Genomic DNA, 11,958 nt, shown 5'->3' with positions numbered 1-11,958 from the left:
GTTCCGCTTTCTTCTTTGTCTATTTTTTCTTTAATATTTGTCATTACTGAGGACCTTGCATATCGTAAGTAATATATAAGCTTTTTGCAACTCTTCCGATGGGACATATCACTAAACATTTGCGTTTATTAACTTGTTCTAACGTTTTAACTTATACTAATTTATTCTTTTAACTAAGACAATCACTACTTTGTATTCTGTATAATTACTATACTTCCTTCAGCAGTCTATTTGTGTATGTTGCAGAAATTATGACATTCACTAATATCCACGATTCTTTTTTTCGTTTGAAAATTTGGGACAATTCCCACTTTATGTCACTCTGGATTGTCAGTTAATCATTTTCGCCGATTCGTTTATTATCATTCAATATGTTAGCACGTGCGATGTATAATTACAAGTGACTGTAATCAGATTTAACAGCAGCATTTTGCAATTCAGGCTAAGAATTCATAAAATTCACGAGTTTCTCATTCCTGAAAGTTTTACATTGCATTCTTGAGCATGTAGACTTGCGCCACTAGATGTCCTTGCTGAACGCACTAAGAAGTATTCGGCTTATGTTAATGAGTCAATAAGTTCGATTATGAGTGACCACACCTGCCAGTTAGCATGAGACGTAAAATGTTTAAAGGAGAGCTACTGACTCTGTTTTATTGAAACATGATTGAAAGTAGAATATTAGATATAGCTATACAATTCATTAATATATCAAAAACATGCAAGAGATAAAAACAGATTGTTAAACCATTGTAGAAAAGTAATGAAAATTAGTAGTAATTTCTTCCAAAATGTCAATTAACAAGTCAAAAATATAAACTTGGAATATTTCACGATGTCTTTCTCACCATTATAATGGCTCATTTTCCGGCTTCTTAATTTGCCTACGAATATAAGTTACATCATCAGCAATAGTACAATTAAAACGTAGACCGTAGAGGTATAGCAAAATGAAAAATGACAGCGTTACAAAGTATGATTATATAGAAATGATTAGAAGATTTTTTTACAGTAAACAATAATAGCAACTCACAGTTGTTCTGTTATTCAAAAAAAGAGAGTTTTTGGAACTGCACTAATTCTCTCAATGTTAGCTGAAAAATGCGTTATTAAACGCTGTACAGTGAACAACTTGTCCTAACCAATGAGCGGATTAAAAAACAAATTCAAAGTAACAGTAACAGATGGGAAAAGGGGACAGATACACTATCAAAAATGAAGGTAACTAAAAGATCAGTTTAACAAAGAAATGTGTTTATAACAGTATAAATTTCAACAGAGTGCAAAATATGCATTGCATTACGGCCCCCTATTTCAAACCTATTTAAATTCCATTAAAAGCACTCCGCTGAGTAACATTTAGTATTGTGTGAGGAATTTGGGAAGGAGTATAATCCAAAATGACCACTAGGTCCTTCAGCCGTGCGTGAAATCCAACTTGGACTGCTGCTAATCGAACGCAAAATCTTTTCATTCTTGTTTAGCATATCTGCATCCGTTTCAACAGAATGCTTCTTACGCCACCTAAATTATAATACATATCTTGTTATTTAATTGGAAAAAAAATTAGAAAAAAAAGTTCCATCTAGTAAATGTTAAGCTAAATAAATGTATTTAAACCAACAGTATAGAAAACCTGCATAACTCCAGAAGGCTGTCATCTCCAAACAACAGTCATTAAAATTCCTCTCTTCCAAAAATAAGGTAAGAAAGAATAAAGTAACTTGCTTTTCACGAACAGTAAGAACCAGGTACTCGATAGCTCCCGTTTCATACAAATAGGCGCATAAAATGTAATTGAAAGCAACAATAAGCATGAAAATCCGATAACCGAACTCCGGAAGTGGGTCATATTGCATATGTTTGGCCACAAAATACGGAGGGTTAATTGTGAGCCACACAGAGATAGAAATTAATATTACTGAAAAGCGAATTGACATTTGTCTACCAAAATATTCATTAGGGTAGATTAACATATACCGTTTTTGTGGTAAATATGTAAAATACTGAAATGACATTGCACTAACCAAGACAGGCACAAATCGGTGTGTTACTGAAAATCGTTTTACGATATGGTGGTCCTCTACTATAAATAACTGCCAAAGTTAAATATTGGAAAGAGGACAAACAAAACACTGCAGTTCCCTGCAAATCAAAACATAGCCACTACTTCATTTGAAATACAACCATTCAAAAAACCTAATAATCAAATTCCTTAATCAAAAGTAAGGAAATATGGGAAAAGGCAATAAAAAGATTCATTCCTATAAATAGTCTATTGTTACCTGCATACTTCTTTTATCCTCAACAGAAATCCCAAATGGTGTTGAGTAAGGCACAAACCATGGCTGCGCTGCAGTATATATGAAAACGGACAACTGGAACGATTATTATTAACCAGGGATCAATCAAATGAATTTCCTATTTCATTTTACCGAATTTCAAATAAAGAAGATCTGCACAGGCAAATCGTGCAGCAAAATAAGTAACAAGCTCGGTCATTTTCTAATCAGCATTCGAGCCCAGCACAAAAGAGAGAAAGAAGGGTCTGAGTCATAAAATGCTTTTGCGCTCATACTATCATACTCTTTGAACTTCACAATGAAAAACTAACCTGAAAAATAAAAACAATTAAGAGCTGCCCCACAACTGAAAGCAGTGATGCGAAAGAAAGCAATTTCGTTGGTGGCGGAGAAATTGCAAGCTTCTGACATGGTGGAGTGTATCCAAAACATGCAGCCACTGTTGTTACCAGGAATAAATCGATGAAAAGGAACTGAAAAGTTCATCAAATTTTATTTGAACAAACAACAGGCGTTAAGTGAGCTCAACAATCGTAAGTCGATGTTAACACAGAAATAACCTGAAAATCTGTAAGATTTGTAGAGAGCCAATAAAGTAAAACGACAGAAATAAACTGAGTTAATGAGCAGCTTGCCATATATTTGAAAATTCCAAACGAAGTTACCAGAGCTGCTCGACCTGAAAAAAATCGTGAACATTTATTGGTCACATTCATTGATATTTCTGGATGAAAATGTCATAATAATAACAACACCTTCACCTTCACGAATAATCATTGGAACACAACGAATATCAGGTACGCGCGAAGTAAATGGAGCTGCAATTGAAGCTTCTGCTTCAGACAACGAAATACCAGCATGAGCTGCCTGAAATCATCATATAATGAAATAATTCCCTAAATTCCACGAATTAATAGTATGACAACTATCTTCCTAAAAGACCCAACTTACACGCCTGACAGTAGAACTCAAATCCCCATGGATCGGAAAACGTAAATAGTTCTCGCCTTGATATTACATAAATCAAATGCAAATAAGAGAAAAGCAATGAAGTACTTTCAGGGCAGCACAATCGTTAGCACCATCACCACACATTGCCACGGTGTATTCAACTTCTTGAAGTTTGTTTACTAGCATTTGTTTCTGTTCAGGTGACATTCGTGCAAAAACATCACAAACAGTCACAAATTTGAGCAGCAATTCTGGGTATTCACGAGAAATCACTTCGAATGTTGGACCTGCAAAGCAGTCCATGAATTTCTCAACGGGTATATCCAATATCAGAGCATGGGATCATTAAAATAATAATACTATCATTTGCGAATTTGAGTACTTTGGAAGTGTGAGTTTTTAAAAGCGCTACTAACCTGATACTGAAAGTTGATAAGCAGGATCTATAAAATTCCTCGATTCCATGTCATAAATTGATGAAGAATCATCCAGAAGATCTTCCGACGAAGAAGCAGCCTGGAGGAAATTGACATCAGCTGAACAAAATGAAAATCAGTTACCCCACATTTTTAGTGAAAATTGCGGTAATACAAGCAGAAGAAAGTGCACACTGCGTCCAACTCAAAACTGATTTATGCTTAAACCTGAAAAATTATGAAAATAAACATTACGAGAGGTCGTCAAATTCCTAACCTGCTTCAGCAAGAGAGGGATTCTTGAGTTTGGTGAGTCACGATTACCACATTCTACGATATAGGCTTTCTTTACGGGTTGTATAATTCCACATTCACGAGCAACACTAAGCGCTGTGAGTATGTTATCACCAGTGACCATGACAGTCCGAATATGAGCTCTGGAATTTATATCAACTCTTTAATTTCAGAGAAAAAAATTATGATGCTCATGAACAAATTTTTGGTCGAAAGTTGAGATAGACTGGAAAAAAAATCTTACTTATTCAGTTGATGAATAACACCTACTGTCTGCGTTTTCAGTCGATTTTCCATCGTCACTAGACCTAGCAATGTCAAGTCATTTTCCACCTAAAATAATTCATTTTCTTCAAAATATTGTCTCCAGGCAAAATTTTGAAATAAAAAAACAAAAAGTCAGTCTTCAAAATTCCCAACCATTCAACTGCCAACAAAAACGAACTTGCTCTCTGTTTACCCTTTGCGATTTAGGGAAACTGATATGCAGCTTTTTGTAGGCAATTGCAATCAATCGATACCCGTGTTGTGCATAATTATTTACGACATTCTGCAAAGTTACTCTTAGAAAACGGTATTTAATTGAGCGACGTAATTACCAAAAAATTTGAAGAATTCACAACAACAAAAAGTGTCAAACAATCTCAAATTTACCAAGGTTTACAGAAAAACAAGGCAACAGCGATGTCGACTAAAAAGTTTGTTATTTAAAAACTATATACTTTATACTTTTTATTGCACTTACAATGACGACCTGCCCTATTTTAAAAAAAAAGCGAAGTTTTAACACACAAGTACCTAGAGTATTTTCCTTAATCATAATTTTGTCAAAATTATAATTAAGAAAAATACTCTGTTTCATGATTGAATTGATAAAGGACAAAGGGAGAGGAAAAAAATGAGACTGCAGAATTATTTTGAAGCATGACAACAACAATTCTTAAGAAATGATTCAAATGAACGAACGCTGTAGTTGGCAGGAATACTAGACGGTTGACAAAGCGAAGCTATCATTTCCGGAGCACCTTTGCAATACAAAGTCATATCATGTGACTCATCCTCTGGATCATGCACGATAACAGACATCCGCTGTAGTGAAGAGCTAAAAATTTCAAATAAATTTTTGAAACCGTAACATAATTTCACTCCGAAGAATTCTCAGAAAGCTGTCTGGAACACAAAAAAAACGTAGAATAGAAGTAGTTAAAAGATAAAATATAATACAGTAGGGCTAAATTATAACTTTCTCCTACAAAATGATAGAAGTATCACCTAAAAGTGAACTGTCTCAAAATTGCAAGCTCTATTTCACGATCACAACCACATGCACCAGGAACGCTCCGTACAACCGGTGGAGCCAAAATATCAAATCGAGCGGTTTCTTCGATCCTCGAATTCATGGTTTCATCCAGTGTCCAAGTAGTGTTTTTGAAGAGAATCAAATCAAGTGGATCACCACAGAGAACGCCATTTATGCTGTAACTGATTCAAATTTTCAAAATGATTTCGAACCACCGCTGATATAATCTTTTCTTATTCCTAGTTTTCGAATGAAAGGAACGAACCAACCGTGTCAAACTGTGACATGTGGATACTGCTTCAACAAGTTTGCGATAGTCCCACATCTCCTTGACATTTAGTGACGGAAACTCATGCCGAAACAACGGTTCCTTATCGTTGCTGAGCACAACGGGACAAACAGAATGAAAATTCAAACCATCCTCAGTTAAAGTTCCCGTTTTGTCGAAACAAACCTGTATAATGGAAATATAAACAAACATTTTAAATTCATTACCTATAATGAAAGCAGAAGTAAACCCAAAGCTTACGACATTGATCGCACCACAAGTATTAATGGTTGAAGGAGAAATACAATAAATATCTTTTCGATGGAGACGCATCTGTGATGCCAATATCCCAACACTCATTGCAGCTAAAATACAAATGTACCAGCGTTATAATTACACTCTTCAAATAGAACTTTTTAAAACCTCTGCTAAGATTCTTCAGTGAAGAATTATTACTAATTGCAGTGGTAGTCTTCACTAAAGTTCAAAATGATTCCCAAGGCTCTTCTTCATATGGATAACATTAGACAGTACCACTAACCAGGTAAAGCAGGAGGTACAACTACAGTGATGATATCCAGTGCACGCACGATAACTTCCCTCATATTTGCACCACGAAAAATCATAGTCACAATGGTATATGAGAAGCCACAGAAAGCAATACATCCAAGAAAACCAATAAATTTAAAGAGATCTTTTGTAAAACGCATGTCTATCGGCTTTGGATACATTATTGAGCGTACCAGTTGACCTTTTAGCGTTGTAAAAGCAGTTCGAAGAACAACTGCCTAGAATAAATGGCACGATCACAAAAGGAATACATTAGATCTAGCCAGATATGTGAAGGTATGAATTTCACAATTGCATAAACGAGAAAACCTTATTAAAAAACTTCATTAAAAACAGTTCATCAACTTTTGAATTAGTACCTTTACACTTTTTCCCGCATAATAACGTGTCTGAAGTACTTGGGTTCCACAAAACAACGTATGCCTGGAATGTTTCTTCAACGAGAAAATTGAGGACTCATCATCTGGTAAAGCAGCCTAAAAAAAATTGAAACATGAAATTGAATGAATGGTCAGTAAAATAAAACAACGATCATAAACCAATATAAGTCATAGTGACCTTCGTTACCGGAACCGATTCGCCTGTCAACATTGATTCATTCACAATCACTGTGCCATTAATCAGTACGGCGTCACACTGCATATTACATCCATTGGGAGGAATTAGAATAACGTCACCAGGCACTATCTACAATCGAATCGTGAAGTGCAGATATTCAGTAAGCACCAATAAAATTAACGAATTGTTAAAATGTACACAACGTCGTGAAAACCAAAAACTGAAATCAAAAGCCAAAACTTACTTCTTCGCTACTTATTTCCAAAGGGTTTTCACCATTTCTAAATACCTGTACGAATGCCGAAGAATGAACCATACTTCGTAACTTCCTTTCTTGCTTTCTGGTTTGATACAAATCCATCGCTATGGAAAACAAAGACATAGCAACAATAACGCTAGCATATATCTCATAATGATCCGAAAACCAAATCGCAACGCTATAAAAACTCTCTATGGCATTAGCACATTATGAATTTTAGTATTAAATATCACTAGAAATTTTTAAGTAAATTCATGTCAGAATTTTAAATGAAATGCGCACCTGAACAACTGGAATATATAGAAAGGAGATACAACTTCACGGAATAGGAGAACATGCAGTGGTTTGAGATTTATGTCAATTATATTCTTTCCATAAACTGCCAGACGTTTCGCAAGATCAGCGCTACTGAGGCCTTTTTCTGCCATAATATGAAAGCAGTGAAAGTCAATCTAAAATCATAACGAGGTAAAAGGTGTTGTTACAACATTGAAGCAAAGTCCAAGAGAATTCATCAGATCAGCTCAGTTTAGTGTTAGGCAACAAAAAGCTGAACAGCTCCCAGAATCCTATGGAAGGAGTAGAAAAGAGTTTGAAAGGAAACAAATACAGAAATGAATAAAGAGGAAAGAAACTGAAAGAAAATGACTCCTGAATTGTAGTCCGTATTAAAACAAACTTACATCAACATCTAGTGAGTCAATTGAAATGAATCGGTCTTCGTCAGCAGACCAAAGATAGATAAGTTTTTTAAAAGTGAAATATCTTAACGTGCTAACATCAGCCATTCGAAAACCAGTTACAGGAAAACCCACTTGCATAACACTATCACTAATCATACAAAGTACCGGGCGAAAGGCAACATCCATGTGCGCATCCCTTAAATTAATGATAAAACAAAAACATTAAAATGAAATTCGACATTTTGTTTTTGTTGGGAACCGAATTAAATACTCCGAATGTCACCAGCCGTCACATGTTTAGAGATTTAGTAAATCAAACTTTTTGCATTGTATACTTTCTCCTGCACATAGGTAACATGGCGCCACCCATATTTCACTACTGACAAAACACGGAAAGTTTTAACAGAAATGACGACTAAATAACTGACCGAATCAAAAGGCAATTTGCTGTACTAAGAGAACATTCTGAAGCAGTACATTTTACCCACCACCTCGGATACCAATACAGTAGTAAGCGGAATGTGCCCAACGTAAGTACTGTAACTACCCACGTTAATACCTGAAAATATTTTACATCATATTAGGAAAGAACATTTTCGTACGAAATAATCGCTTAACCTCTATGGTTTGCCCTCGCGGCTAACTCATTTATTTGCTTCGCTTGAACTTTAGTTTTAAAACTTAAACTTTCGTGGCTAACATACCGTTTTTATCTTATTTGTTTTATATCCCCACAGATACACATTTTCATCATCGACAGTGATGTGAGCACTGTGCGCTGCTTGTGTAGGCATTCTCTTGAATGTGTCCTTTCGCCCGGTTCGCCCTAAAATTTCTTAATTAATTATATCAGTGGGTTTCAAAATTCTATTTCTTTCCTTCTTTTTTAAATACGAATCACGGAGAGACTTACCCTGTCGAATCTACTGTTTGTCTCACATAACTCATCTCCTAATGAGTAGCAAGTCGTTTCAATCGTTTCTTTTTTAAAACACTCTACTCATAAAAGGACTGGAAGAACAATGATAGCAACATAACATTCAGTACTTCGCGTTACATAGAACAATCTATAAGGTTTGAGTTAAAAAAACATTGACGAATAACATACTTGAACGTCGTGTTCCCTGAATTGCTGCTAGATTTGCGTAACGCTTTGTTAAGCAGTTATAAGACGTGCTGTCGCTACCATGCAGCAGTGATACCCGTTCAATGTCACTTTCCAGTGAAAGTCCCCACTTCACACCAAACCTATAATCAATTTCTGTATAAAGAGTACAGAGGGTAAGAGAGGGAAAGGATGAGAAAAAGATTCGAAGAGAGTTGTACCAACGTACCGACCACATTAACGATTTCATCATTTTCATCAGATGTTCATCCCTTGTCTGTGTGTGTGTGTGTGTGTTGTGTGTGTGTGTGTGTGTGTGTGTGTGTGTGTGTGTGTGTGTGTGTGCGTGTGCAATACCCTCCCTTCCTTCACTCTTAGCATTGGTGCATGATAGATCAAACGGCCTTCTTTCTCTTCTGAGAAGCGTTATTCTGTCACGTCTAACTGATTCAAAGATTCCCGGGATTCACTAGATGTCATTGATTTATGGGATGACATTAAATCTGCAGTACTATGCGAAAAAAGAAAGGAATTTCCGGGGGAATGACGTCACATTATTACCATTAAACAACACCAAATAGCAGCAAAGCATAGTTGATGACATTTGCGCTGAATGTCTTTCCTTTTTTTCACTGAGCTACCACCATAAAAAGTGGGAAAGATACTTCAACTACAAAAACTCCAAAAAAGAAAAAAAATCCATAGATTTCTTATGTGATCTTTGCTCTTAATCAGGACTGCAATCGCTTCAAGTTCTATCAGTCCTCCTACAAGTTTTATCAGTCTTCCTACACTCATTCTCCTACATCCCTTTGGTTTATCTGTCCACATTTCCAGTCTTTGTCATCATTAGCAACTAGGAAGACGTACTCTCGACCACCCATACTTTTCCAGTCTTTAACGTCGTCCCTTCGATTCCCTCACATATCACCAACAATCACCACGAATGATTACTCGGAACTGAAGAGTTTCTCGACGGTAGTAGCATGAAGTTTGCTGACGCGGGATTTGGTGTGAAAGGCGGTGAGAACGATATGCCACAATGCGTATTCCATACTTGCACTTGTCACTTCTTCAATATGACGATTACGGGGAATGAAATGAAAGGGCAAAAGATTTTGGTAAAGCTTAACTGACCAAGAGAATGCTACGCTTATTTGCTCTGATTGGTCATTTGCGAGAGTATACAAAAAATGCTTGTTCAGCATCCAATAAACTATATTCAGTTTTGTAAATTCTCAGTTTATTATCCTGTTGGCGTCTTCTGATGGTTATAAAGGGATATGGACATGTACGGATACAATACCAACCTTTTAACCATTCTACATTTAATATATTCGAAAGTTATTCGCGTCCTGTCTTTCAGTCAGTGCCAACATGTGATAACATATGGCTAACTTGCTTAGAGCTTAAAAGATATATCTTATTTTACTTTTGATTATAGCAACAAACTACTAGTTATAGTGCTCTGAGGACAAGTTGTTCCCTTTCTTATTTCATTTGCAAAAGTCAGAAAAGGAATTGTAAATTTAATTAACCACATTATCTTGATAGATAAGTTCGTCGTGCAAAAAATGTTTGCTAAAAGCTAATCAAATTATTATTTTATGGGAAGTAAAGATTGGAAAAAAGGAAAGTATACGAATTGAGGAGGAATGAGAAGAAAAATCGTTATGAATAAGTCATCACTCATCTTTAGCACTGTTTCGGGATGAGAGTGACACTCTTCATTCAGTTTTCCGCATCAAAGTCAATTTACAAAGAATCAAGGATAGATAGCTATTAAGAAAACATCTACTACTTAGGGTGTCACCATCTTTTGAAGGTGGATGATCTCCGCACAGAATGATAAACACTGATTGCTGTTCTGTCAACATATGTTCCAATGACCTGATCTTCCGGTTCGTATTTCGAAGGTTAACTTGAAATTGATTTCATTCCATTGTTGATATCATCAAAAGCGGTTTTCATGCGGAACTGCAAGTTAGACACACGTGTCAAATACGGACAAAGCTTGGTTGCAGCTTTTTTTTTCACTTTTAATTCAAACATGATCGAATTTGGTACAGTGGCATGATATAGGACACGTAACATGAAAGGAATATTTGTGAGACATTCTTAATAATTCCTCGATTAAAAGCAAACAAGCTACCTAACTGATCACTTCTTACACTAGACAGTTCCGAAATCTAGAATGCTGCTGCTTTTGGTGTCAGACCACTGGGAGAAACAGGTATATATGTTAAAGAAGCTACTGCATTTAAGAACATTTTCATGGGTGACAATCAATGATCCTTATTAATTTTTAGACGGCCGGATAATTTAAATTTATATGTCAATCATCGCCCAATGAGTTATTTAAGTACCTTTGAAATTGCCTTTGAATCTAGCTACCTAAAAAATATGATCATGACAGTAATGAGCATCAGTTAGCAAACAAGATCTTTACTAAGTGATAAATTTTCATGAAATTTTTCTATGCAAATCACAAGTACTCATTTTGTTAAACATTTGGTTGGTGGTAGATAAAATTTTTTGCAATATATCGGAAAATTGCAAACATTTACAAATCATAATTTCAGAGACTGAACAGTCGGTAAAATTAAATCAATAAATCATTTCTACCTAATACACCATAATTTTATGCGCCAATGGAACATTTACAAGGTAATCGCAAGGGACACTTTCATCAAGTCAATATGGAATCTCTTTTACTCGAATAAATGTTTACTGATTATCACTGATATTTAACAGTGATTGGAGTTAATAAAAATGCGCTCACTTTCTCTAGTGTTTAGTATTTCCGTTGATAGCCGGTAGTGGGGTAGGAATTAAATCAGTTTTGAGAAATGCACTAGCGGGAAGTTTCATGATCATTAAAAATATGACGCAATCTGCAAAATGCAAACATTTATTATGAAGTTTTAGTTGTACTACTCGGTAATGATTCATGCTTCCAAGAAAATCTCAGCAGTGCTCTATGATCAACAGGATATCGTACAATACCGGAAGAAGGGCCCTTTACACTTAGCATTGTCGGTTGCCAAACAATCGCGGGACTCAAATCCAATAATTTCATGGTTTCTACATGGATAACCACTGACGAATTCCTGAAATTAATTTAATAATAATAATAATAATAATAATAATAATAATAATAATAATAATAATAATAATAATAATAATAATAATAATAATAATAATAATAATAATAATAATAATAATAATAATAATAATAATAATAATAATAA

The 11,958-nt window shown here is 35.2% G+C and overlaps 1 protein-coding gene across 1 annotated transcript; it reads right to left on the bottom strand.

Moving 5' to 3' along the window:
• Nucleotides 1-770: 770 nt before the first annotated feature.
• Nucleotides 771-8,945, bottom strand: LOAG_08695 (hypothetical protein; the record flags this gene model as incomplete). Its single annotated transcript, XM_020447772.1, has 26 exons — nt 771-1,524; nt 1,729-1,921; nt 2,028-2,145; nt 2,286-2,378; nt 2,615-2,776; nt 2,864-2,982; nt 3,065-3,170; nt 3,360-3,541; nt 3,671-3,770; nt 3,948-4,107; nt 4,209-4,297; nt 4,410-4,514; nt 4,931-5,066; nt 5,237-5,440; nt 5,534-5,718; nt 5,794-5,897; nt 6,074-6,320; nt 6,462-6,578; nt 6,661-6,789; nt 6,905-7,097; nt 7,202-7,371; nt 7,603-7,798; nt 8,031-8,161; nt 8,307-8,428; nt 8,711-8,850; nt 8,929-8,945. The coding sequence occupies 26 exons, from the start codon at nt 8,943-8,945 to the stop codon at nt 1,335-1,337; spliced, it is 3,708 nt and encodes a 1,235-aa protein (XP_020302034.1). The 3' UTR covers nt 771-1,334.
• Between the last annotated feature and the right edge of the window lie 3,013 nt (nt 8,946-11,958).

Source organism: Loa loa (assembly GCF_000183805.2).
Source record: "Loa loa unplaced genomic scaffold supercont3.501, whole genome shotgun sequence".
Classification (NCBI taxonomy): Eukaryota; Metazoa; Nematoda; class Chromadorea; order Rhabditida; family Onchocercidae; genus Loa; species Loa loa.
This window is presented reverse-complemented; position numbering and strand designations above follow the sequence as displayed.